This window comes from Mastigoproctus giganteus, chromosome 6 (genome assembly GCF_048544385.1).
Source record: "Mastigoproctus giganteus isolate SK-2022 chromosome 6, ASM4854438v1, whole genome shotgun sequence".
NCBI classification, from domain to species: domain Eukaryota; kingdom Metazoa; phylum Arthropoda; class Arachnida; order Uropygi; family Thelyphonidae; genus Mastigoproctus; species Mastigoproctus giganteus.
Genome location: NC_143580.1, coordinates 206,511,751 through 206,539,134, shown reverse-complemented (window position 1 = coordinate 206,539,134; position 27,384 = coordinate 206,511,751). Strand labels below are relative to the sequence as shown.

At 36.2% G+C, this 27,384-nt stretch overlaps 1 protein-coding gene across 1 annotated transcript in view; it reads right to left on the bottom strand.

The window, feature by feature from the left end:
- LOC150084904 (uncharacterized) overlaps positions 1–25,740 on the bottom strand; it is a 31,702-nt gene extending 5,962 nt beyond the window's left edge. The window contains exons 1-3 of the mRNA XM_090376388.1: positions 25,564–25,740; positions 11,106–11,342; positions 5,247–5,372 (exon numbers count right to left, since the gene is read on the bottom strand). Of these exons, the coding sequence (XP_090232514.1) occupies positions 5,247–5,372; positions 11,106–11,342; positions 25,564–25,740 (540 nt within the window). The remainder of the gene's footprint in view (positions 1–5,246; positions 5,373–11,105; positions 11,343–25,563) is intronic.
- Between the last annotated feature and the right edge of the window lie 1,644 nt (positions 25,741–27,384).

The window sequence follows — 27,384 nt, the reverse complement described above, 5'->3', positions numbered from 1 at the left end:
AGATTCCACTAGCAGAAACGCAACTGGAAACTGTTTTTATTGTTTTATGGTAGTAACCCCTAGAAATGTGCTTTAGTAAAATGCGAGGTGTTAATAGTGTATCTCTGCATTTACGGTGTTGTTTATTCAGTTGCTACACACGCGCAGCTTTGTTTATGTGTATCAAGTGTGCCTCCTCGTTTTGTAATTATGCTTTATTCCCTAAAAATGAGTAAAATACTTAAAAGGTGTGAAAAGGAAGCATCCTGGTGAAGACACTGCAGATTCAGAGAGAAAAAGAAAAGCAATATCGATTAACAGAGGAGTCAAAAATTCTTACCCTGGAAAATTTATAGTGGCCTCATACTATGGTTTGTGGCCAAAATCACACCGGCCTCTGGCCCACCGGGGATCCCCTGGTAAGGCTTATGGCCAGTCCGCCTCTATCAATAGAGAAAAAATATGAAATTGTGAAACGCTTTGAGCGAAATGAAAGACCATGTGATATTGCACATGCTACAGACCTAGATGAGGCAATGCCGAGAATTACAAAGAATGCAGAGAAAATAAAAACAACTTTCATAGAAGGAACAACTCAAAGTATAATTAAAATCCATTAGATTAAGACACAAAGAATTGGAAGAGATGGAACGGCTGTCATCTGTTTGGATAGAAAATCAAACAAAAAACAAGTTTGCTTACGACAGAAGCAAAAGCATTAGCAATATTTTATTACGTAATAGTTGTAGTAAAATACGTATTTTATTACGATTATTTATTGTGTTTGGTAATGTTTTGGTTACAAATGTGTGTTCAATCTTGGGTGGTCAGCACCTAACCCTATTTTTCCCATAGGGCCTGTTTATATTGCACGATTGTATTGCACGAGGGTTTCTAGGAACACAACTATCGTGCTATACGAGGACTGACTGTACTTGATAATTTTTTAAAATGTTGATTTCGGAATTATGTAACAAGTCGCCATAGTGCAATTAAATTAGCGTGGGAGAAAATTTCACTGAGCATGGGAAACTTTGCTATTCATTTTCAAGCTATCGACTACATCAGATGAAACATTCTCAAAAATTCAATCTGTATGCTGGTAAAAGAGCATTATAGTTAGTTGTGACAGCGCTAGAGTGAGATATGATTTATAATATAAGAACAGTGTAGAGAGAACTGTGTTATAACGAGGGCCTGCTGTAGTTTTAAATGACTGTTTTGAGGTAGCATTCCTCTATGAACACACACAATCTATGCTAAATGCCCTTCATTTACAACTTGCACTGAGCATTTGTAGTTTAATAGATGGATATCAGGCACACAATAAATAATGTTACTTGTAAATTTCAGTCTCTAGCAAACTGTTTACATTTTTTTTTTAATTGGTTACAGAAAGGCATTGGATATGATGGCAGTATTCTGTGATTATTTATCACCGTAAGGCTGGTGATAAATAACATTGTACATTGTTGCATCTTGTTATCACTCTTTAGCATAACCTTTTTGTAAAAAATGCAATGAAATCATTAAATTCCTCTGTACTATGGCAGCTCTCGAACACTGTTTTATACAGACAAGTTGGAGACATACTGGTAGATATGTTTTATATAATAAACATACGATTACATTATTATTAAATGCTTTATTTTATATGCCAGAAAGTCCTGATCATCTCAGCTCTAACTTGTGTTTATCAAATTTAAGTGTTAAAAAAAGGGGGGGGGAGATTCTCGATTGAAATTTAAACTTCTTTTATGAGATATTCTTTCCTATTCAAAGGTAGTAATTAGATTCTGAGTAAGTTAATTAAATTTGACAAATTAAATGGAAAGTCTTGTCAATGTTTCGGCACTGGATTTTACCATTATATGGTACACACGTTAAATTTCACTTTTCAAAATGCTGAAGGCTGGGTAACTAATCTTCAGCTTTTTGACAACTGTATTCGTTAACAAAATGAGGAAAATGGGAATCTTTCAGATAAAAGCAGGAGGGTTTGCTTTTTTTTTAAGTCAATGCTGCAATAGGAATTAAATTTCACTGGCAATATACACATTTTATATTAAAATACAGACATAGGATTGATTGTTAAGAATTACAATAAGTTTTCATTAGCTTACCTAAGATTTTTTTCTCTGTCAGTTTCTGTTTGGATTGTCTGTTAGATATCAACTAATGACTTACAAGGAAAATACTGTTATAGACTTTGCCCTTTTCAGAAAATTTGCATCAAAGTTTTGTTTATAACAATGGCACTGCTGTTTAAACTTGGCTGTCAAGAGCATTTCCAAAATTTCACCAGACAGAGAAGGCCTGAACTCAGTGTTTTTTATAAATTAACTAAATATTTTCTTACACTCAGCATTGATATGAGGAATTGTTAAAATGCTGAGCATCACTTAGAATAATTTGTTCTATTTCAAACTTCTTCGAACACTTGTCAGTTCACCAACCAAAGACAGCTAGATATAAGATCTTTCTTCTTTCATTATTACAAAAGAACTCACTGCAAAATATCTATTCTTTATCTTCAATGATAATGAAAAGTATTGAAAATTTGTGTGTGCATGTGCATTCTCCAACCAATGACAACTGCATACAGTTGTTTTATTATTACAAAAGAACTAGCACTGCAAAATATTTATTCTTTATCTTCAATGATAATGAGAAGTACTGAAAATTGTGTGTGTGTGTGAGCATGTGTGCATTTTGCAAAATGGTTCCATTTCAATTTGGTCCAAAAAATGTGTTTTCCAAATAGTGCCATTGGATGATGAATTAGTTCTCTAGAAATGATTATATTTAAGTTAAATAATATTTAATATAATGCTTCTGAAAACTCAGTCTGGCAAGCTGCTATGAATTCTGTTAGGAGCCAGTAGATTTAACTGTCACAGGGAAACATAATTTGGTCTTAGGAATTCATTATATAAAGTCAGCTGGCCAACAAACTAAGTATACAATTTTCCAAATTTATTCATAAAGTTATACAGCTTCTGCTATGAGCGCATTAAATATATGAACTTTAATGTAAGTGTTTTATACATATTTACTATATGAATAAAACACAGTGTAATGTTTGCCACTTATGTTGTGGAGTACTGCGTGTGTGTGTGTGTGTTATGGAGGTTTAATGCTGCATAAGCTTCTGGGACTATAGTACACCTATTGTGGAGTACTACTGATCAGCTCATCATTCATCAGCCTGTTTTGATATTCATGATATATTATTTCTGTACTCATCCCTCACTGGTCTTTTATAACTATAAAGGAAGGTGACTTTTACTAATTTATTGACGGGAGGGCAGTGTTTTGGCTGTATTTTTAGCCTCTATTGGCAACACAAGCCAGAGCAGTTGCCATACTGTACATTTAATTTCTTTGAAAATAAATCTTTAATGATTTAAGTTTGTGAAAGAAAGAGAGAGGGGTGTTATCAGCTTTGGGGCATATTGTATGCATTGGCAATGGAAATAAAAAACCTGCAGAATAAAGATTGCATTTTTTTTTTTCTGTGATTAACTGAATATTATGCCAAACTATTTTAAGATATTTGTTACAATTGTATTCATTAACAAAAATAAGAAGAAATTCACAGAATTTTCAAAATATTCTAATTTTAAAGTAGTTTTAAAAATTGGAAAAGTAGTTCTCAAAAATAAAGAGATAGAGAAAAACTATGTCATTGCAAATGGAAGAAGAAACTCCATGTTACAAACTATGTTATAATGGTGAGTCAGAGAAAGGATCAAAGAGATGGATTTTCCATTGTAAACCCAGAGGGTTGGCAGCTACGGATACTGCACTAGATGGGACAGTAAATTCACTGTCATCACCTCTTGATTTACGATTTTTTATTTATTTTATTTTTTTATTAAGGGTGAAATAATTAAATCATAACACATACATACAAAGTACACATAGCATACAACTGCTGAACTGAGTACTGGGATAAAGGTAGGTAATTTAACCCCGGGGGCTCACATCTGGTGAGTATGGGCTTGGCACACCCAGGGTCCTGAGCTGGATATCATCATTCTTCTCTTTCTTGGTGATTCCCTTCTAATTTTGACTCTCTCTCTTTCTCTCTCTCTCTCTCTCTCTCTCTCTCTCTCTCTCTCTCTCTCTCTCTCTCTCTCTCTCTCTCTCAGGGTTACTCGGGAACTGTTTTTTTTTTTTTTTTTCCTGGTGCAGCATAAGCCTCAGGCTTCCTTGCATCATATGGATATTAATAATAATAATAATAATAAGTTGGATGATATATAGCTCTTTGGGAAGCACTATACCTTTTATACATATATAGTGCAGAGAATTAAGTTTGAACAATTTTCTAGGATCTCTGAGGTGGGGAGGTATCTCATGAAACCCTGGACTACCCTTTCCTTGCATCCCTGCATGTCAATGCTCTGCAACTACGTATGCCATGTCATCTACCCTATACAAAGCAGTCTGAAATTGCTGTTGGCAAATGATATAATAATGATCACCAGAAAAATAATCAACCCGTAATGGATCATTGTTATCCACTGAAATGATATTAATCATCTAGCAGACAGATAGTTCTACCAATGTGCACCAAAAACAGAAAAACTTAATTTAAATATCTATTAAAATTACTCAGTATATAAATTTTAATATTCCTACAATATGGTACTCACTTTCAATCAGTATCGTTAATTATTTTTTAATTGGAAAATTGTTAGAGTAAAAAAATACTTTACAGCACCATGTTTGTGCAAAAAGTGCACTATTTGTCCACTTGGGTATTAATTTTCCATAGAAATTTGTTTCCTTCTGATTTCACCCATTTTGCTATCCCAAGATTTGGCCGAAAGGTAGCCATGTGAAATATTTTATTTTATTTTTTGGATAACAAGATTCTTGTTACTAAAGATATTCTGTGATCTTATTATGCAGTAAAGTGTTATTATCAAGAATAAAATTTTAAAGTTCCCCATTTCTTCCCTTTAATCCCAAAAATTGACTAGTGAGCCAATATGCCTGCTGTCAATGTTTCTGATGTGTCTGCTAGATGATTAAATGAGGACAAGTTGCAGTATAAAATTTTTTAAAAATACAGTAAATATCATAATTTACATAATTTAATCAGACAGCATTTTATATATAGATTTTCATTTCTTAAGATGTTTTTATTTACATAATAAAATTGATCTGCAATCAGATTATGTCACATTTAATATCAGCTATTTTGCATGCCAATCACTAAAAATTAACCACCATATAAATGTGCATTTAACCCTTACCTTTTTCACATAGCTAAGATCTGTAACGAATTTCTTCACATTTTTTACACTACTGGTATCAGGTGAGGCTAAGTTTTCAAACAAACTATTCAGTTCGGGATTTTGAACTTTCACTTGTTTATCTTTCTGCATTAAATTTAAAAAAAAAAAAAAAAAAGAAAAAAAAAAAAAAGTAAACTAAAAAGAATGTCTGATGTTTTACATTTCCTAATAACAAACAATATAATTTTTACATCTGCAAAAATGGAAATTAATTTATACTTCTTCTTCTTCTTTAATGCTGCCGAATGGCGTTTGCGACTTCGTTTTGATATTGTTCTCTGTCTAGCGCTGCGTGTAGAATTTGTGCTGTTGTCATGTGAAGCCAGGTGTTGATGTTATCTAGCCATGCCATTTTCGGTCTGCCTGGGCGTTTCTTGCCTTCGATCTTTCCCTCCAGGATGAGTGGTAGTAGGTGATATTTTTGTTGGTTCCTAGCGATGTGACCTAGGTATTTGCATTTCCTGCTGATGATGGTTTTGAGCAGGTCCCGTTCCGTGTGCATGTCCTGCAGGACCTGTGCGTTGGTTACCTTGGCTGTCCACGGAATTTTCAGCATTCTTCGGTAGAGCCACATTTCGAAGGCCTGGAGCTTTTTTGTAGTGGCTGATGTTAGAGTCCAGGTTTCTACACCGTAGAGCAGTATTGGCTAGATGTAGCATTTCAATGTGCGTAATTTGAGCATGATGTTCAAGCTTCTGTCAGTGAGGAGGGTTCTCCATTTGGTGAATGCCTGCCTGGCTTGTTCAATTCTGCTTTTGATTTCGGCCTCATGGTTCAGCTGGTCATCAATGAGTACTCCGAGATACTTGAAGCGGTGTATTTGCTCTAATTTTTCGTTGTTTAGTTTGATCGTGATTTTGCTTGCAGTCCTGCTGACCTTCATCACCTTTGTTTTCTTTTTGTTGATTCGTAGCCCCCATGCTTGGCTTTCTATGTCCACTTCGTTCAAGATGGTCTGTAAATCTTGTTCTGAATCCGCTATTAGTGCTGTGTCATCGGCATATCTTAAGTTATTGATGTAGTGTCCGTTAACTTTTATGCCGATGTTCTTGTCAGCCAGTGTTTGGTCGAAGATCATTTCCGAATAGATGTTAAAAAGAATGGAAGATAATGGACAGCCTTGCCGGACGCCTCTTTTTTATTGGAATTGGGTCTGTCAGGTCGTTGTCATAGCGAAGCCGGGCTGTTTGATTCCAGTAGAGAGTTGTAATAAAGTTGATATCATTGTTTTCAAGCCCAAGTTTTCTCAGTCGGTCAATTAGGCAGTCGTGGTCTACTGAATCGAAGGCTTTCTCGTAGTCAATAAAACATATATACACGTCTTTTTGATGTTCATAGCACCTTTGTAGCAATATTTGTAAACAGAAAATTGCTTCTCTGGTGCCTAGTCCCCTGCAGAATCCGAACTGTGTGTTTCCTAGTGCACTTTCGCACTTACATCTTATCCTTTGCTGAATCACCTTGAGGAAGACTTTTAGCACCTGGCTCATTAGACTGATCAGCCTGAAGTCTTCGCATTTCCGGCTGGTAGCCTTTTTTGGTAGGGCCACAAAGATGGATTGGAGCCATTCGGATGGAATGTCGTTGTTGTTGTAGATTTGATTTATACTTAATAAACTGAATTAAATTTTAATTTTTTGTCTACAGAAAATTAATTTTAATTTTACATAACTTAAAACCCATTTATAACATATACTAATTCTATGGCATTTGTGCAAAATAATACACACACACACATCTCTGCCTTGGAGGGTAAACTAACTGTACTTGACAAATTTCTTGAATTTTTAACATAAAAACAAAACAACAAAAAAAAAAAAAAAAAAAACCTTGGATGGCACTGAGTTCCTCCTGGGTGAGCAAAATACTTTTGAGTACAAAAGGGCTTAAAACCACGGGGACAGAGGCAGACTGGTTCAAAAATTCTTACGGGGGAAAACTTGTAGCAGCCTCATACTGGTATTTATGGCCATATTGTTTATAGCTAAAATCACACCAGCCTCAATCTGTCTCCAGCCCACCGGGGTTTTCATGGCAAGTCTTATGGCCAGTCTGCCTGTGCATGGGGGGGGGGGGTTCAAAATGATTCTGGTATAAGTAACAAGTTGCATGCACAGAGCTGCCAACTTTTGAAAAGCTGAAGATCAGGCATTTGTAAGCAGGGAGAAAACAGGAAGGGGGAGAAAAAGAAATGAAACATTTTCAGAAAAAGTAGTTTTTTTTTTTTTTTTTTTTTTATAGTCCAAATTTATATATACATTTTATACTAAAATACAGTCATAGGATTTTTTAACATTTTTCTGTCTATTGATTTCTGTTTGGATATTATATTATACATAAACTGATTTTGATTGGTTCAAGAAAAATACTGTTGCAGACTTTGCATTCTTGAGAAATGTTGAGTCAAAGTTTTGTTAAAAACAAAGGTTCTGCTGTCTAGACTTGACTGTCAGGAGCATTTCCAAAGCTTCACCAGAGAGACAGAGATCGATCTGAATTCAGGTTTTGTTTTTCTAACCTGGCTGAATATTCTCTATCAGCACTACTGTGAGGGACATTAAAATGCCAAACATGACTTAGAATAATTTGTTATAATTCAAGCTTCCTTCTGCACTTGTCACCTCTCCAAACAAGGTCTGCTATACATTAATTATTTTTACTTCCATAATAGCATCTTGTATGCTCACACTGAAATTGAAGGAACTGATGCTGCAAAATATCTAATGCTTCATCTATTTCTTTTAATTTTAACGAAATCAAGAAATACTGGAAACTTGTCTACAAAAAAATCAAAACTATAAATGATGCACTACAGATTGATGAAATTTCTACACCATGTAGTCACATGCAGCCATAAAGTACTTCCTCAGTCAGCAAAAGAACAAAATCTTCAAGATATTGGCAGTATAAATGTCCATGACTAAGTAAGAATCATCCACCTGGTTTAGTCTGCTATGTCAATCAATTTCAAAAATGGAAGTGGAAGATTTGAAAACCGTTGATGAAATAAATTTGAACATAACATATCTAGGAGTAATGACCTCAGTACATGGATGGAAGTATGCTGGATTGAAGAGCTATGTCTGGATTTTCAAATGTTTTCAAATATTATTTTCAAATAATATCTAAAAGAAACAAGTAAATTGCTTTATTTAAGTAGGAGAGAGAAACATGGACAAAGTTTCTATACAAATGAGGATAAAATGCCTAGAATTATCAGCTTGCTTGGCCTGTTCAGGAATGCTTTTACCAGAAGTTTGAAATTCAGAAATTCTTTTTCTTGAGTTCATTATTGTCTTCTTTCAAAACTTTTGAATCATGAACTGGATTTCAACAGGAGTCAGTGACAGCCAGTGAGTCACTGTTGTACTAATGTATTTACACATTTACCAAAGGCAACCAAAATGCACACACACGCTTCAAATTCTATTTTTACTTCAGTGGCATGCATAAGTTAAAATTGTTTAAATCTATATTTCCTTTTAGCACTTCTTCCTATATAATAGTAAATTTCCACCAAGTATTCATCTACTTTCCCAGGAAGGCACACAAATTAATAGGATGATAAGGAAAGCTTATTAGCATGAAGTGCTCAATCTCCTCTTTTAATACCTCCTACTCCAGTTTTTAAGCCTACCATAACAGGTGCATTATCAACATTAAGTGCCAGACAGTTTTTTGAAGGAGCCCCCCATGCTTTCAGGTCATTCAGAAGAGTGATGTCCATTGTTGTCACCTTCCAATGTTGGTAGCAAGCTGCTTTCAATTTGACTTTTTTTTTTTTAAACAAAATGTCACTAAAATAGGATATAGTTTGGAATCACTTTGATTACTGTCACCTGTAGCAACTGAAATGGCCCATTTCTGAGAACCATCACTACCTCTTTTACTATCCACACAACTTGGCTAAAAATGTAGTTTTTTTTTTTTTTTTTTTTGTTCTTCTACAATCATATTTTTTTTTGCTATTTCACAAACAGGAAACATATTTATGAAAAGCATGCTTGAATGATCAGAGCAACCCAGAGGAAGATGACAAAAGATGTTCTATGACAAAAGATGCAAATAAATGTCATCATGAAATGTGCCATCTATTTTTGCATTTCTTTCTATGCACTTCATACTGTCGATATGCTCATTTGCAAATGTCTGACCACATCAGGTTTCCTGCTGCTTGAAAAAAATCACAGCTGTCTATGGTACACAAAGCAAACATGTTATCTTTTTCAGAGTTTACAATATGTGCAAAATTTGCAAAAATATATTTTTTTTTTGGCACCAAAATAAAAGATATTATTACAAAGAAACTGTCATCTTTTTTTTTTAAAGGAAAATAAATTCAAGGAAGAACTAGACAAACTATTGGAGGGAACTGATATGTGAAATGGAAATTTTTTTTTGGCTGATGCTGTATAAGTTTGCTTTCTTGCACATATGCCTCTACTAATGTTAATGCTAAAACTGAGATTAAAAGCTAACAAAGTTTGCATTATAAAATTTATATTAATTCCTGGAGAAATTTTGAAACTTCATAACTGCCATATCACCAGTGACACAACATCACAGATACTGGATAGATCTTGGGCAGGTTCATCTGAACCTGCCGGAGTCATTGGAGTCTATGTTATTCAAGGTAATGCCATCATCTGTTGGATTACATATCTTTATTTGGAGTGGTTGTTTACTTATACAAATATATTAAGGATATTTTCTTTTAATACTTAACATACTATTTTATTTATATTTAGCTTATTAATAATTTGAATATCTGGATCCACTTAGGAGTACCAGTGGATCCTAAGTTCTTGTTTAAAATATTGTTCATACTGTTTCTTTTAGTAATTATAGATGCAGTGTGGTCATATTCCTAGCATTGGAAAGTGTATTGTTACCATTAGCAATATAAATACATTTATTTCTGCAGTAAACACTGCATATATTCTGTTCTTTTAATAAAAAAAACAAACGTATATGTAGGTAGAAAAGGTGGAAAAAGACATGAACCCACAGTAAATTTAATATACATTAAAAAAACTTACAATGACTTAAAAATTTTCAATGGTCAAATTGACTGTTGTGTACTCCCAGTGTTAATCATACATACACTTGTATAAAATAAAAAAGAAACAGCATATGCACTTTTGTTTTTCATGTTACTCATATCTCAAAATTTCATACTTTACCAATTGATTAATTCTTGGTGGCGTAGAAAAAGAATGGAGATCACAAAGAAAAGAAAAAAAAAAAAAAAAAATCAAAATATAGAAAAAAACAAAGCACACTAAATTTTATAAGGCAAAAATTCAACTGAAATATACAAGTAAACAAGAATACTATCTATCTGTTGTTGTTGTTATTTGGTTTTTAGGAGCATTAGCAACTAAGGCCATATTGCTCCGGTGCGGTGGTCATTCCCTGACCTCTCCGCATGCTCCGTATTTGGTGGTGACGGGCTCGAACCCCGGTCTAATCAAGAAGCGTGTGCTACGCACTGCTGCTCCTTCCCACCTGGCTACGGAGGCGCCACTATCTATCTGTAGCGGAGTGCATGAAGCCTATTAATCTCCCTCCTATGCTTATCAGTTGATGGATTCATGAGTGAAGGATGCTGGTATATATATATCGGATATATATTAAAATCATTAAAATATATATTAAAAATATTTTAATGATTTTAATATATATCCGATCAGCAGCTCACCAGTTGAGTTTCTCAACTGGTAGATAGAAACATGCATTCCAACTGATGTACAGAAAGACATGTACACAGCTTGAAAACAAAGTATGTTAAGCATCAGTTTACTGAAATTAACTTACCAATTTTTGCCTCTCCACTTTTAACCTCTGCTTCATAATTCTGCAGATCTCCGTTGGAAATTTTTTTCTTTTTGACGTTACTTCATTCATAAGTCTCCCAAGTTGAGGCAGTAGAGTTTCATTCATGTATCTTCTTTTTTCCACTTCTTTTGCGTCTCCAGATGTTGCACCATGAGAAGTATACTGCCACACTGACCCATTAACAGTAATGTTTTCTTTCAGACTTGCAATATAAACCTGATTTAAAAAAATAAATGTTTTTAGAAATTGCAAAATTAATGTGGTAAAACTTCTTGCTATTTCAGAAAAAAGCAAAGAGGTTATCTCGTGCTAATCATAATCATTTCTCATAGTGGTTTTCTTATTCCCAGTTTCCATTATTACTCCCCAGTTTTGGAGATCACTGTCTACTTTTCATTTTGCTGTTCACCAATCAGAATCTGCTTATTCATGGATAATGTGGCAAGTTGATATTCAGTAAATTATTTAATTAGACGAGAAATGCATGTTGAATCAGTCATATCTCTATGAGTGAAAGAATTTATTAAGTTATTTTATCCATTTATTTTATTCGTTACATTTGGAGAGTATTGACTGGAAGCATTCTACTCAAAACATTGAGGTAATCTCTTACTCTTTTAAATAAAATTAATTAGATTAAAAAAAAAACAAAAAAAAATTCCCCAAATATCAATATTTGAATTGTTCTTCATTCTTAATTTACAGTTTATTAACTAATATTAACCACTACTACAATTCCAGTAAAACTTTAAAAAAATATAATGTATATTAATAATTAATAACTAAAATGGCACTTACACGCAACTGTGTAAAGGCAACTAGACAGTCCGCTGGACCAAACCTATTGGTAACTCTCTAGGAGGCTTCCGAATCAGCTAGTTATAATTTCGCTGCCTCCACTTGGCAGACAGTGACTGGAGGGAGTCCAAGTAGTGTGTAGGCAGGGGGCTATTATGTCAAGGCACTGGGTATATTCTTTCCATGTGTATGCCATATCCAGAAATTTTATTACTTCACACAGCATATCCTTCCCACCTTTTCTTACTATTGAATACATCATGAATTGTCAAACTAACAGAACAAACTTATCTGCAAAAGAACTAAACCCAACAAACACTTCCTTGTTCATTTCCCAAATATACATCCAATTCCACTTACATTGTGACAAACCCCATGTACTTTTTCTGTCAAATTCATCTGTTCTGTCTATCATTCTCCTAACTCTACTAATCACTTGGAACTCTTTGGAACTTGACTTTCTCCAGTCCAACTTTCTTAACAGCAAGGTAATTTTCCTTGGCGATTTTAATGTTCACAACTCCAGCTGGCTGCCATTTTTTAGTCACATGGACCCTGCAGAGCGAGATGTTGAGGCTTTTGCAATTACTAATGACCTCACACAGACTGTTCATTTACCTACCAGAATAGCAAACAATCCTAACCACAAAGCCAACACGATTGATCTTTTTCTCACAAACAACCCTTTTATGTACACGGTCAAAGTGTGTGGTCCTCTAGGCACCTCAGATCACAACTTGGTGATGGTCTCTTCTCCAATGGAGCCTTTCTCTCATGGCCATTCTCAACCTTGTGTTGTTTGGCATTACAAGAATGAAATGTGGGGTGATCTGCAAGATTTCTTTTATTTGGTTGGATTACTGTTTCAAATCTTTTGATGTCAAGGTTTGCTCTGATCATGTCAGTAAAATATTCTTGTAGGGAAAAATCCCTTATTCTGTACTCCACCTTAAAATCTCGTCCATTAGCTAATCCAATAAATGTGATTAGGCTATTCAAGATAAGAATGTTGCATATCACAATTGCTTGTATCCAAATCTCCAGGTTCACTTACTGCCTATGCCAAAGCTTGCAACAACTGTAAATCAGTTATTAACCATGCTGAACTGCATTTCGAATAGGCTAAGCTTAGAAAACTTGCTTTTTGCCAAATGGTAGTCGAGCATTCTGGTCTCTTGCCAAAGCTATTGGCTGCAACTTTTGCCCATCTCTATTTCCACTCCTGTCAAAACTAGATGGTTCTATTGCCACTTCAGCCAAAGATAAAGCTGATCTGATAGTAACCTGTATTTCTTCCAACTTGTGTATTGATGACCTTGGTAGACCACCTCCCACCATTCCCAGTAAGTTGCATTCAATGCCTCCTATGGTCTTCAGTCAGGATTTTGAACAATCTTGATGCTAAGAAAGCTCCAGGTCCCGATGATATTTCACCACTTGTTCTTAAAACCAGTGCTCCTGAACTTACTCCTGTTCTGTGTCGCCTTTCTTATTCCAAAGGTGTTTTCCCTTCTACTTGGAAATTTGCTCATATTCAGGCAGTCACTAAAAAAGGGTGACAAATCTCTCCTATCCAATTATCGTCCCATTGCACTTCTACTCTCTCTCTCTCTAAAGTAATGAAGAAATCAATTAACTGCTAACTCTTAAATATCTAGAAACCTATCTGATCAACGAATGCCAGTATGGATTCTGATAGTGTCAATCCACTTGTGATATTCTGACTTACGTTACCCATCTATGTACAAATTTAATGGAAAAGGAAAAGTTTGGTGAAACTCAAGCAGTTGCTCTTGACATTTCAAAGGCTTTTGATCATGTCTGGCACAAAGGTATGATAAATAAGCTTCCATCTTATGGTTTTCCAACTGTTTTTTGTAATTGGGTGTCCAGTTTTCTCCCTGACTGCTCACTGCAGGTGATAGTAGATGGCACTCTGTCTTCTAACTTCTCCACTAATGCTGGTGTGTCCCAAGGTTCAGTTTTTTCTCCCACTTTTTTCCTCTTGTATATTAATGATCTTCTTCCATTGACTGGAAATCCTATCCATAGTTTTGCTGGTGATAACACATTGTATTCCACCTTCCCATTTGAGAATCCTTGCCCTGCACAAACAGTTGCAACTTCTCAAATATTTACCATCAATTCCTTAAATGCTGATCTCCAGTGAGACAAAGACCACTTAATAGATTTCAAGACTTCTAAAACTCAGTCCTGTCTTACATCTCGCAATAAGGATTCTTCTGCTCCTATGCTTATTTTCAATGACACTCTGATTTCTAGGCACGATTGTATATCTCTATCCTAATCTCTTCTGGCTTCTAATCTCTCTCTCTCTCTCTCTCTCTCTCTCTCTCTCTCTCTCTCTCTCTCTCTCTCTCTCTCTCTCTCTCTCTCTCTCTCTCTCTCTCTCTCTCTCTCTCTCTCGGCATAAGCACATTACAAATATTGCTTCCTCTGCATTTGAAAAACTGGGTGTTCTCTTTGGGGGCACCACTACATCTGGAGTGGTGGTGCCCCCAAAACCTCTCTCTCAGGCTTCTAGATTCCATTCATTAGAGGGCAGTTAGGTTAATTAATGACTCATCTGTAACAGTCTCTCCACTCTGTATCATAGACATTCTGTTTCTGCTGCATGCCTTTTCTATGGATACTTCAATGAGCACTGAACTGGCTTCTATAATTCCTGCTCTCTCTCTCTCTTCCAAAGCAGTCCAAACACATGATGCAACCAGTCAACATCCTTTTACTGTCCAACTTCAAATTCACAGAACCAACCTTTCTTCTTTCTCATTTATTCATTCAACTTCTGTTTTCTGGAACAAACTTCCTTCAAATATGTATAAAGAAAGTTTGAGAGAGAGAGAAAAAAAAAAAAAAAAAAAAAAACCCAGATACAGTACAAGAAATTTTGAGCAATGAGTTAGCTACATCATCAACATATTGATAGAATTATTCATGCTTTTATTAAATGTAGTTAAATTTTTAATTTGCAATTATTTAATTTAAAATTTTTAAAAATTATAAAAATTATGTTTTATAATAATAACATCAGTGATAATAAACCCCAAGCCTAAAAGAACACCACATGAGCAACTTTTCTGTAATATGTGATGTAACATAGAATTAAAAAGTGCATGGTGCATTACATTTCAGATGCATTAATTTTTATTTCTTAAATTTATTGCAATTTCTTTTTCTGATTAAAGGAAGTGAAAAGAAAATAAATTATCTCATTATCAATTAATTACTAATTAAGTAACTAATAATATAAAAAAGTAACTGTATTGACTTTGCTGTACATACAAGTTTGTAGGGCCCAGATCTGTTTGAATGGAAACTGACTTGAATTCTTCCTGTTATTACTTTAGGGGAGGACATGTTTCTCAGATTTGCTTAATTTTGGAGTAGTAGTATTTGTATTTTTGCACTCTCCAAATGATTTCAACTTACTCTAAGGAAATAAAATTTCTCTAAATTTAATAACTTTATTGAAATTTGTTATCTAAATAATTCAATGAACTTAAGTAAGAAATTAAATAAAAGTTAAGTAAATGTTAAAAACCAAAGTAAAAATTCTGAGCAAAATCTTCAAATTAAAAAGCTTTATTTTCTAAAATGCTTATTTTAGAAAATGCATCATTTTGTACAGCAGAGAAAACATCTATTCTATGTGTTATCTATTCTATTCATCTATCAAAAATTGTCGATTTCAGTTATGGGACAAATACGATCATACTTTTTAGGAGCTTTAAAGCTCCTTGGTTTCAAACTTCCATTTCTTATTTTTTTTATTTGATAAAAAAAATAAAATCTAAAAATCTTCATCTAAACAAGACAGTCATTGCCAAAGTCCATTCAACTGCTTTGAAAAGAAGAATCATAAGAGTTTCACTTTCAGTTACCTTTTCAAAAAATCCTATTACACAAGAAACAAATTTCTCTTCCTTGACTATATAAAACTATAAAAGCAATTATGTAAAATGTTAATTTTAACATTTGACAATCCCTTTTTCAACAACTTCACTTCAGAAGTAAATAAATTACACTTTTAGACATAACACTGGATACTCTGTCTTACATGTCGTACCTTTTAGGATTAATGGACTGTATTAGACTTGATTCTGACTGGATGAACTTCTGCATATCTTGTTATGTGCCAGCAAATTTGGTGAGAACAGTACCAACATAATATTCACTTCATATTTTGTAATACTTTGTAGTCACAGTATATGAAAAACAACATTTACTTCAGGCTTTGTGATTTAACAAATTAAATATTTGTGGTATGCTGTCAATGCTCTCATAATGCAGTTTGCTTATTTCTTTCTCAATTTTAATAACAACTGAAGTATAACATGTATTAGACTATAAAGCGTTTAGGGCATAAGCCTCAAGCTATGGAAAAGTCTAGACTATGTATAAGTATAGTGCGAAAGCATTAATAATACACAGCCAAATCTGAATGAACAGAATATTAGCAAAACGGCATCGTTTTAAGTTATATCTCATATTGTGAATACCTTCACAACGAGTTGCCATGATATTGCACTACTTTGAATAAGTAACGCTTCACCTGAGGAGAAGACTAATGTTACTTATTCTCAGATGGATACCACCACCCAGACGGCACGGTTTCAGGGCTATTTGGCCCTTCTTCGGTGGGTGGGTAGGTACCCGAGTGATACAATGATGGTTTGCTAATATTCTGTTCATTCAGATTTGGCTATGTATTATTGATGCTTTCGCACTATACTTATACATAGTCTAGACTTTTCCATAGCTTGAGGCTTATGCCCTAAACGCTTTATAGTCTAAATATATCTTACACCATCAGGCATCTCTCATATTGTGGAGTTATACTTCATAACTGTTTTGCCATCAACTTGTTGTGAAGGTATTCACAATATGAGGTATAACTTAAAACGATGCCGCTTTGCTAATATTCTGTTCATTCAGATTTGGCTATGTATTATTGATTCTTTCGCACTATACTTATACATAGTATAACATGTATTTAAATACATGTTATACTTCTGATTTGATTAACGTAATAAGCAAATAGTAAAAATTCACAATTTATGTATTTAGTAAATTGATAACAAAAAATAATTTTATGTTTTTAGTTTGCTGATAAAAAAATAAGAAAAAAGCAACAACTCTCATAAACAAGCTGAGAAAGTTTTGTTTCTGTGTATCTGCCATATTGCTCATTCATTCTTCACAATCAGCACATGGCAACAACAACAAAAACAAACAATATTCAATCCTGCAATAATTAAAGACAAACACCAGCCAAGGAATAAAAAAATTTTACTATAAAAATAATGTGATACACTATCGGAAATATTACAATAAATTACGATAAAATAAATTACGATAAAACGTTAAAAATATAGTTAAAAATATACCGAAGCAATAAAATTATCTAAAATAAACTGGATTAAAAGCGATAAAACCTGAAGCTTTCGGAGACTGCTGTCTCCTTCTTCAACAGTATACTATTACTGCAATGACACATCCTTAAGTAGCAGACCCATGGCACTCGTGCACGTGGTCCATCAGTCGGCATATTCAATCCTTCAGCTACAATATATGGCCAGTCAACTTATGCCTGTTCAGTTTTGCCTACATAACAATGGCTGTGACATGCAAGGGACAGTATGCAGCTCCGAAATTTTGTTTCCATCTCAAGGAAACGTCAACTGAAGCATATGAAATGTTAGTAGAGACTTATGGTGAATATATGCTCCACACAGCACAGCTTGCAGGTGGTTTAGAATGTTTAAAGTTAGATGCGATCCAATCACGAAAGTTGGTGATCCTGGAGCTCCAACCATTGCTCGCACCACAGAAACCATAAACACTGCTTCTGTAATCGTGAGAAGAATGTCAAATAACAGTAAGGCAACTGGAAGAGATGTTGAGAATATCAGTAGGAAGCATGCATGGTATTCTTCACGACCATTTGCATATGACACGTTTGTACCCACTGGGTACCAAGACTACTCCACCTAAGCAATAGCAAGTTCGCATGGAGGTTTGCAGGAGCTGCAATGGATGGTTACTGAAGATGGTGAGGTTCTGCACAAGGTGTTAACAGAGGATGAGACATGGCTTCATCATTTTGACCCAGACAGTAAACAACAAAGCTCTGTTTGTAAGTCTATGCCATTACCAACACTGAATAAAGCAAAAGTTGTGGCTTCTGTAGGAAAAGTCATGGTCATCTCTCTTTTTGACATTCAAGGAATGGTTTACCAGCATGTTGTGCCACATTATACAAATGTTATGGGACCTTGCTACAGAACTGTGTTACACACTTTGCAGAATCGCATTTGTCGCAAACGACCACAAACTGCATGCAGGTGAGTGGATGCTGCATCACAACAATGCAAGACTTCAACTTGCTCATACTGTCATTGAATATCTGGCCAGCATTAATGTCAAACGTGTTCCTTATCCACCCTACAGCCCTGACTGTGAAAACAATTTTTTTTTTTTATCTTCAAAGTTTTCTGACTGTGAAAACTGATTTTTTTAAATTCCAAAGTTAGAGGAGAACCTGCATGGAAAACATTTCCAGTCATCAGAAGTTGTCGGAAGGCGTCAGCCAGAGGCAATTCTCAAACGTATCAAAAAGTAGCCTATAGTATGTTTTTGAAGAATGGCAGAAACTCTAGAGTAAATGCATTTCATCAAATGGGGACTACTTTGAAAATAAGCATCAAAATATGGGCGATTAATAAAGGCATGCAGTGGGAAAAAAAAAAAAAAAAATAGGCTCATTCTTTATTGAACAACCCTTGTATTAAAAGAGCTAAACTTGTTAAGTGTCAATGTGTGATTGATGACCTTGAATAGCTCATAAGTAATTACAGTTTGCTGAAGCAATCTTTTCATGCATAATGGGTTAAGAGGACTACAGTGCATTGTGAATTTTCTAAGGCTCTATCAGTTGGAGTTTTAACATCACATGGCTGTGTATGAATTCTCTCTGGGAAATGTTTAAGCAAATTATTCTGAGAACTACAAATATATTTTGACAGAACTTATACAACTAAAGAAGCATGGGATAGTTACAGACTGCTGCATTGCAGATTTCTCATCCTATCTATAATATATTACAGATCGGATGAGAAAAAAACATAAAATCATAATTTTTAATTGGATGAGAAAAGAACATAAAAAAGGCACCTGGGGTTTATGGCATCTATCCAATTATATTTAGGGAGGCAGCAAAGAAGGAAAACAAACCCTTAGCCATAATTATGAGAGTATATTTGGATTCAGGGGAGGTCCCTGTGGACTGGAGATGTGCGAATGTATCATGAGTAATTACTGAACTTTTAGTTTAATTTCTGTTCCAGTGAAATTAATAGTCACTGGTTGAGGTAATGGAGGATCGTCTAGACAAGGTTGCAGTTATACTTCAGACATACCATGAGTTTCTTAAGGGGAGATCTTGTCTGACCAATTTGATTGGATATCCTGCCAAAGGAACTGGATGCAAAAAATAATGTTGATCTCATATACCTGAATTTCAAGAAAGCTTTTGATACTGTTGCACGTAAAAGACTGCTGTACAAATTGGAGCAGGGTAGCATTAATGGCAAGTTACGCTATGGATAAAGGAACGGTTCAGTAGGAGATGACAGAGTGGTAATCAATGGACACTGCTCTTCATGGACTAATATTATTAGTGGTGTCCCACAGGGTTCAGTGCTGGGCCCATTGCTATTTTCTGTATTTATTAATGATATTGATGAGGGTATATCAGCCTTAATGTCTAAGTTTGCAGATGATATAAAGATTGGTAGGGTATAAAGATGGATGATATAAAGATTGGCAATGACATTATGCTACTGAAACAGGATCTAGAAAAGTTAAGCAGATGGGCTGAGAAATAAGTTTAAAATTGACAAATGCAATGTACTGCGTATGGAAAGCAGTAATTCCAGAGTAACACATCAACACTCATTACTACACTAAGGGTAGTGAAAAATGCAAAGGACCTTGGGTAATTGTGCAGTTAGATATGAAGTTCTCTGAGCAATGTAGACTGGCTACCAGGCCAGCTCATGGGGTTTTGTCAACAATATACCAGAATTTTGTTAGTAGGGATAAGGAGGTGATTGTTCCATTGTATTAGGCAATGATCAGGCCACATCTTAAGAACTGCATATAGGTCTGGAGGCCTCATTTTAGGAAGTACATAGAGCTGCTGGAACAGGTATAGAGAAGGTTTTTTTTTTTTTTTTTCAGGAGCATTAGCAACCTGACCTTTCCGCATCCTCCGTATTTGGTGGCTCACTGGCTCAAACCCCGGTCTAATCAAGAAGCATGTGCTACGCACTGTTGCTCCTGCCCACCTGGCTACAGAGGTGCCGTATAGAGAAGGGTAATGAGATTAATGAGGAAAACAAAGGGTGCTCTTACCAAGAAAGGCTTCAGTTCTGCAAATTGTAGCATCTGGAGACTAGGTACCTGCAATGCTGATGGTACTCTTCGTCTTGCTCAGCCTATGCACAGGAGGCATCATAAGTTTAAATTGATATGCAGAATTTTGCCTTCAGCCAATGGGTGGTTGACTGCTGGAAGAAGCTTCATTCGGTTGTGGAAGTAGATGGTTTGAATAAATTCAAGGAAGAACTAGACAAACTTTTGGAGGGGATGGATTAGAATTTTTATTTATTTATTTTATTGTTTGGCTGATGCTATATAAGCTTTCTTTCTTGCATCATTTTCTACTAATACCAAAAGCAGAATATAAACAAATACAGAATCGGCCAAAAAAAAAAAAGAAACATAAAAACCATCCCCTCCAACAATTTGTCTAATGCTCCCTTAAATTTATTAAAACTATCCACTTTCTCAACACCAATGGAAGTTTGTTCCAACACTTTCATCAGTGAATAATTAGCATTAGCATTAGTAGAGGCATATGATGCAAGAAAGCAAGCTTATTCAGCATCAGCCAAAAAAAAAAAAAAAACACCCTCTCCCATTTCACCCCTCCGTTCGTTCGAAATACCTGTCCAGTTGAGCTTTAAATTTGTTTAGGCTATCAACTTCAACAACAAGTGATGGAAGTCGGTTCCACCAACCAACCACCCGCTGGCCAAAGGCAAATTTCCGCACATCTATCCGACATCCGTCCTTCCTCAATTTGAATTTATGCCCTCTCAGGTGATTATTCTGAGAAAGATGAAGAATCCCATTGGCATTGAGCATGCTCAAACCATTCAAAGCCTTATACACCTCTATCAGATCACCTCGCCGGTGCCTAGTCTCCAAACTCTGTAATTTGCAAAACTTAAGCCTTTCTTCGTAAGAGCAACCCTTTGTTCCATTTACTAATCTTGTTGCCCTTCTCTGTACCTGTTCCAGCAGCTCTACATCCTTCTTGAAATGAGGCCTCCAGACCTGTATACAGTACTCAAGATGTGGCCTAACCATTGCCTTATACAAGGGAATAATCACCTCCTTATCCCTGCTAGAAAAATTCGTGTATATCATTGACAAGACACCATGAGCTACTCTTGCAGCTCGTCTGCACTGCTCAGAGAATTTCATATCTGCCTGCACAATTACCCCCAGGTCCTTTTCATTCTCCACCACTGTCAGTGTAGTACCGCAGAGTTGATACATTGCTCTGGGGTTACTGTTACCCATATGTAGTACTTTACATTTGTCAATGTTAAACTTCATTTGCCACCTCTCAGCCCATCTGTTCAACCTTTCCAGATCCTGTTGCAGCAGCATAGCGTCAGTAGTGTCCTTAACGACCCTGCCAACCTTTGTATCATCTGCAAACTTAGACATTAAACTTGATATCCCATCATCAATATCATTCATAAACACCGAAAACAACAATGGACCCAACACTGAACCTTGAGGAACTCCACTAATAACATTAGTCCACGTTGAGCAGTGTCCATTGATTACCACTCTCTGTCTTCTGCCACTCAACCATCCCCTTATCCATAGCAGCAATTTGCCTCCAATGCCACACTGCTCCAATTTGTGCAGCAGTCTTCCATGTGCAACAGTATCAAAAGCCTTTCTAAGATCCAAATATATAATATCAAAGTTATTCCCTGCATCCAGTTCTTTTGTGACTACATCATAGTATCCAATCAAATTGGTCAGGCAAGACCTGCCCTTAACAAAACCATGCTGCGTCTGAGCTATAACTGAATTCTTGTCTAGATGATCCTGCAGTGCTTCTTTAACCAGTGCCTCCATTAATTTACCTGGAACAGAAGTTAAACTAACAGGTCTATAATTACTTGTGTCAGCCTTTGATCCTCCTTTGTGAATTAGGGTTACATTTGCATATCTCCAGTCTATGGGTACCTCCCCTGAGTCCAAAGAAGCTCTCATAATTATGGCTAGGGGTTTGCATACTTCCTTTGCTGCCTCCTTTAATATAACTAGATAGATCCCATTCACCCCAGGTGCCTTTTTTATGTTTATCCTCAACAATCTCTCCTCCACTTTCCTCTCAGTTATTACAAAATCATCCAGCTCACTGCCAATGTTTACTTTACCTACATCATTCTCCTTCCTGAATAACTCCTCATGCGTGAATGTAGACGCAAAATACTCGTTTAGATTGTTAGCCACCTGAGCAGGATCCTCAACTGTTGAACCATCAATATCCAGTGGACCAATCTGATTCATCCCTTTCCTTCTCGAGTTCAAGTATGTAAAGAACTCCTTTCTGTTTTTCTTTGCATCCTTTGCCAAGGATTTTTCGTAGTCTGCCTTTGCCTGCCTAATCTCCTTTGTGACTTGGTTACAGACCAACTTATATCTATCATAGGCTTCCATGTCACCCATTAATTTGTATGTATCCCATGCATTTTTCTTCTCTGCCACATGTCTCATTAGTCCATCTGACAACCATTTAGGCCTAAACCTTGAACAATATTTCTTAGTTGGTATGTAAAGCCTGGTAGCCACCAAGATTAGTTCCTTGAATGCTTCCCATTTTGAGTTTGCTGTTGGTAACATCATCAGTTGGTCCCACTGTATAGAATTTAAATACTGTCTCAGACCATCATAGTCGCCTTTACGAAAACAAAAACCCTTCCCTTTACCTCTGATGGTAGTTACCTCCTTGAGTAAATCCCACTTCAACACACTGTGATCACTGCCACCTAGTGGTTCATTTATCTGCAGGTTCTTAATGCATGAAGAATCACTACAGATAATCAGATCAAGAGTATTGCTCCCTCTTGTTGCCTCACGAACATGCTGATGTAGAAAACAATCATCCAATAAATCCACAAAAGCCTTGCTAGTGTGCGAGTGACCAACCCACAAATTCCAGTCAATATCTGGGAAATTAAAATCCCCCATTATAAGACTCTCTGATTTACTGGCCCACTCTATTTCCCTGTACAATATATTATTATACTCATCAGAGTCATTAGGCCTATAGCACACTCCTACTCTCAATTTTGATTTCCCTATGCTTATGTCACACCAAACTGACTCGACACTGCCCTGTCCATCGATGTCAACTGGCTTCACTTCCTTTGACTTTATGTGTTTCTTAATTAATAGCATAACCCCTCCTCCCCTCCTGTCCTGTCTATCCTTTCTATATACATTGTATTCCCCAAATTCCAGTTCCGCATTACTTATATCTGTGTGACACCACGTCTCTGATATCCCAACAATATCTGCCTTTGATGTTTTGAGCAATACCTCAAATTCATCAAATTTATTTACCAAACTCCTAGCATTGGTGTACACGCAGGTATACATGCACCTGTTTCTATTCTTAGCTACCCTAACACAACCCATGTGTTTACTTGTAACGCAATGACTACCAGCAGTCTCTGAAATATCCTGCATCTTGTTTTTCAGACTTCTGCTCATTTGAATAGAAGCAGTGCAAGAATCACTTCCACCTCTGCCAGTGGCTACTGTTAATCTATTAGTCCTTGTATCCCCCCCCAACTAGCAATTTTCCGACCCACCTAACACTGCCTCGACAGCATCAGCAAAAATTCGTGCACCCTTTCTATTTAAGTGTATCCCATCCCTGTAGAAGCAATCTCTCCTGTTAACAAGTACAGTCCAGGCTGAAAAAAATTCTACCCCTTGAGCCTTGCACAATCCCTCCAGGGCCGAATTGATCGACAAGGCTCTCATCATATACTCCCTCCTATCGTGTCTGGGCAGAATTGCAGACACTTTCAAGTTCAACCCTAATTCACGGCTTTTTTTCAACAGTGACCTGTACTTGCTAAGTAATTCCGCCGGTCTCCTACTCTTAATATCATTAGTGCCAACGTGTACAACTATATCACCTTTTGTGCCCTTAAAAGATGATATCCGCTCTACAACGTTATCAACCTTTGCCCCTGGCAGACATACCCTGGTCCTATTCCACCTATCCTTTTTACAAAGCATGTTCCCCGTTTCCCTGACAATAGAGTCACCAACAACTACTAGTTCCTGTGGGACCAGCGCATTCTGCCTAGGGGGCTGCCCCTGTGTTGCCTGATGACCAAGTGCAAGCTCTGGCGTTGATGTGGGCAGCTGAGAGCTTGATGGGCCCCTCAATTTATTTCCTTCGAGGGCATCCACCCTGTCCTTCAAGGTCTCATAAAGGCCCATAACAACGCTGAGTTGTCGCCTGATTTCCTTGCACTCCTTACATCGTGCACACACAAAGACATCCCCCTTGGCAGTATCATGTCCCGTACCCGACTGCTCCGCAAACATCAAGCAAACAGTGCATTTTAACAGACTGTGATTCAGAGGGCAACTGCCCCCCTCAGTTCTCCCCTGAACCACAGCACTCCCATTAGCTTGAGCCTTTTGCTTTGCTGCTCTGGTCAGAGTCATGATTCCAATTTAATTCAATAAAATTTAAAACAAAAATTAAATCCTTAAGTTATATCCCAAAACAGTTATGTTATATATATATATTTTTTTTTTTTTTTTTTCGGTAATGAATTATGCTCAGGCTGAAAGCAAATTCCCACACATTATCCGACATCCATCCTTTTTCAATTTAAGTTTATGTATCTGAAAAAGGGTAAGGAAGCCATTAAACCTTAAATATAAATCATTATTTATGTTTGCGGGTAGCTAGTTTTCAAATACTGATGATAATTACCAATACCAATAATAATGAGGCTTCCATCAAGTAGTTTTCAATTAACTGTTAATTCCATGGGATTATCGGATACTGAATCGCTAAATTTAGTACCATTAAACTCGCCTTGTATAAAATATATTTTTGTAAATAAATACAAATACAGATCATTATTTATGTTCGCAGGTGGCTAGTTTCCAAATACTGCCATTTTGCAGAACGAAGTATTTTAGTGTCGCTTTTTTTAAACTTAGGTTTAAAACAACTTTAAAAATAAAGCTAAGTTTTAACTTAACTTTTTAAAAGTTTTTTAACTTGGTTTTTTTAACTCTCTGCACAAGAGAGCCTCTTGCTTCTGAAAATGAGGCTTCCATCAAGTAGTTTTCAATTAACAGCTGTTAATTGCATGGGATTATCAAATACTGAATCGCTAAATTTAGTACCATTAAACTCACCTTGTATAAAATATATTTCTGTAAATAATTTCTCTGAAATATATCTGAGAATATACATACTGACCTCCATAAAACGATCTTTACAAGACTTCTTGCATTCTTCCGTGAGTTCAACTGAATCAATAACTTTTCCAATCTTCATTTCGACTATTTGACATGCTGCTTCCAAATAACTAGGATTTGTACAAGAAACTTTTGATATTCCTTTATCAAATGATGACAGTGACTCTTGTTCACTCATCCTCAAATTTGGCGCCAGCTGATATCATCACGAGAAAACAGTAACCGAAAGTTAGTGTACGTCAACTATTTTGACATAAATACAAAATCCATGCAGGTAACTAAACATGCCACTTACTTCCTTTGAAAACCTGTAAAATTTAACTTTCCGAAGCAAACAAAAACGAAAATTCAAATAATACACAGATGACGGTCTAAAGGTAATTACAACTTTTAAAAAATTAAATTAAATACTACTCAGCCCGATTGCGCCGCATTTATTACTAATGTTTATTTTATTTTATTCAGCATTTTGATTGTTGTAGGATTTTATGTACATCCACTTATGTATTATGTATTATTAGCATTAGCATTAGCATTAGTAGAGGCATTTGATGCAAGAAAGCAAGCTTATGCAGCATCAGCCAAAAAAAAAAAAAATTATACTAAATAAAATAAAATAAAAATAAATAAATAAATAAATAAAAAATAACCACTTCCACTTCACCCCTCTGTACGTTCGAAATACCTGTCCAGCTGAGCCTTAAACTTATTTAGGCTAAAAACTTCCACGACAAGGGATGGAAGTCTGTTCCACCAACCAACCACCCTCTGGCTAAAGGCAAATTTCCTCACGTCTATCCTACATCTGTCTTTCCTCAATTTGAATTTATGCAACTCTCAGGTGATTTTTCTGAGCAAGAGGAAGAATCCCATCAGCATTGAGCATGCTCAAACCATTCAAGGCTTTATACACCTCTATCAGATCACCTCGCCGGTGCCTAGTCTCCAGACACTGTAATTTGCAAAACTTAAGCCTTTCTTCGTAAGAGCACCCCTTTGTTCCATTCACTAATCTTGTTGCCCTTCTCTGTACTCGTTCCAGCATCTCTACATCCTTCTTGAAATGAGACCTCCAGACCTGTATACAATACTCTAGGTGTGGTCTGACCATTGCCTTATACAATGGAATAATCACCTCCTTATCCCTGCTAGAAAAATTCCTATATATCATCGACAATACACCATGTGCTACACTTGCAGCCCGTCTGCACTGCTCAGAAAACTTCATATCTGCCTGCACAACCACCTCCAGGTCCCTTTCATTCTCTACCACTGTCAGTGTAGTACCACAGAGCTGATACGTTGCTCTGGGGTTGCTGTTTCCCATATGTAGTACTTTACATTTGTCAATGTTAAACTTCATTTGCCACCTCTCAGCCCATCTGCTCAACCTTTCCAGATTCTGTTGCAGTAGCATAGTGTCAGTAGTGTCCTTGACAACCCTGCCAACCTTCTTATCGTCGGCAAACTTGGACATTAAGCTTGATATACCATCATCAATATCATTTATAAATACAATAATGGACCCAATACTGAACCCTGAGGGACTCCACTAATAACATTAGTCCACGATGAGTAGTGTCCATTGATTACCCCGGGGGCTCACATCTGGTGAGTATGGGCTTGGCAAACTCAGGGTCCTGAGCAGGATATCATCATTCTTCTCTTTCTTGGTGATGCCTTCTCTCTCTGTCTCTCTCTCTCTCTCTCTCGCACGCACGCACGCACGCACGCACGCACGCACGCACGCACGCACGCACACACACACACACACACACACGCACGCACGCACGCACGCACGCACGCACGCACGCACACACAC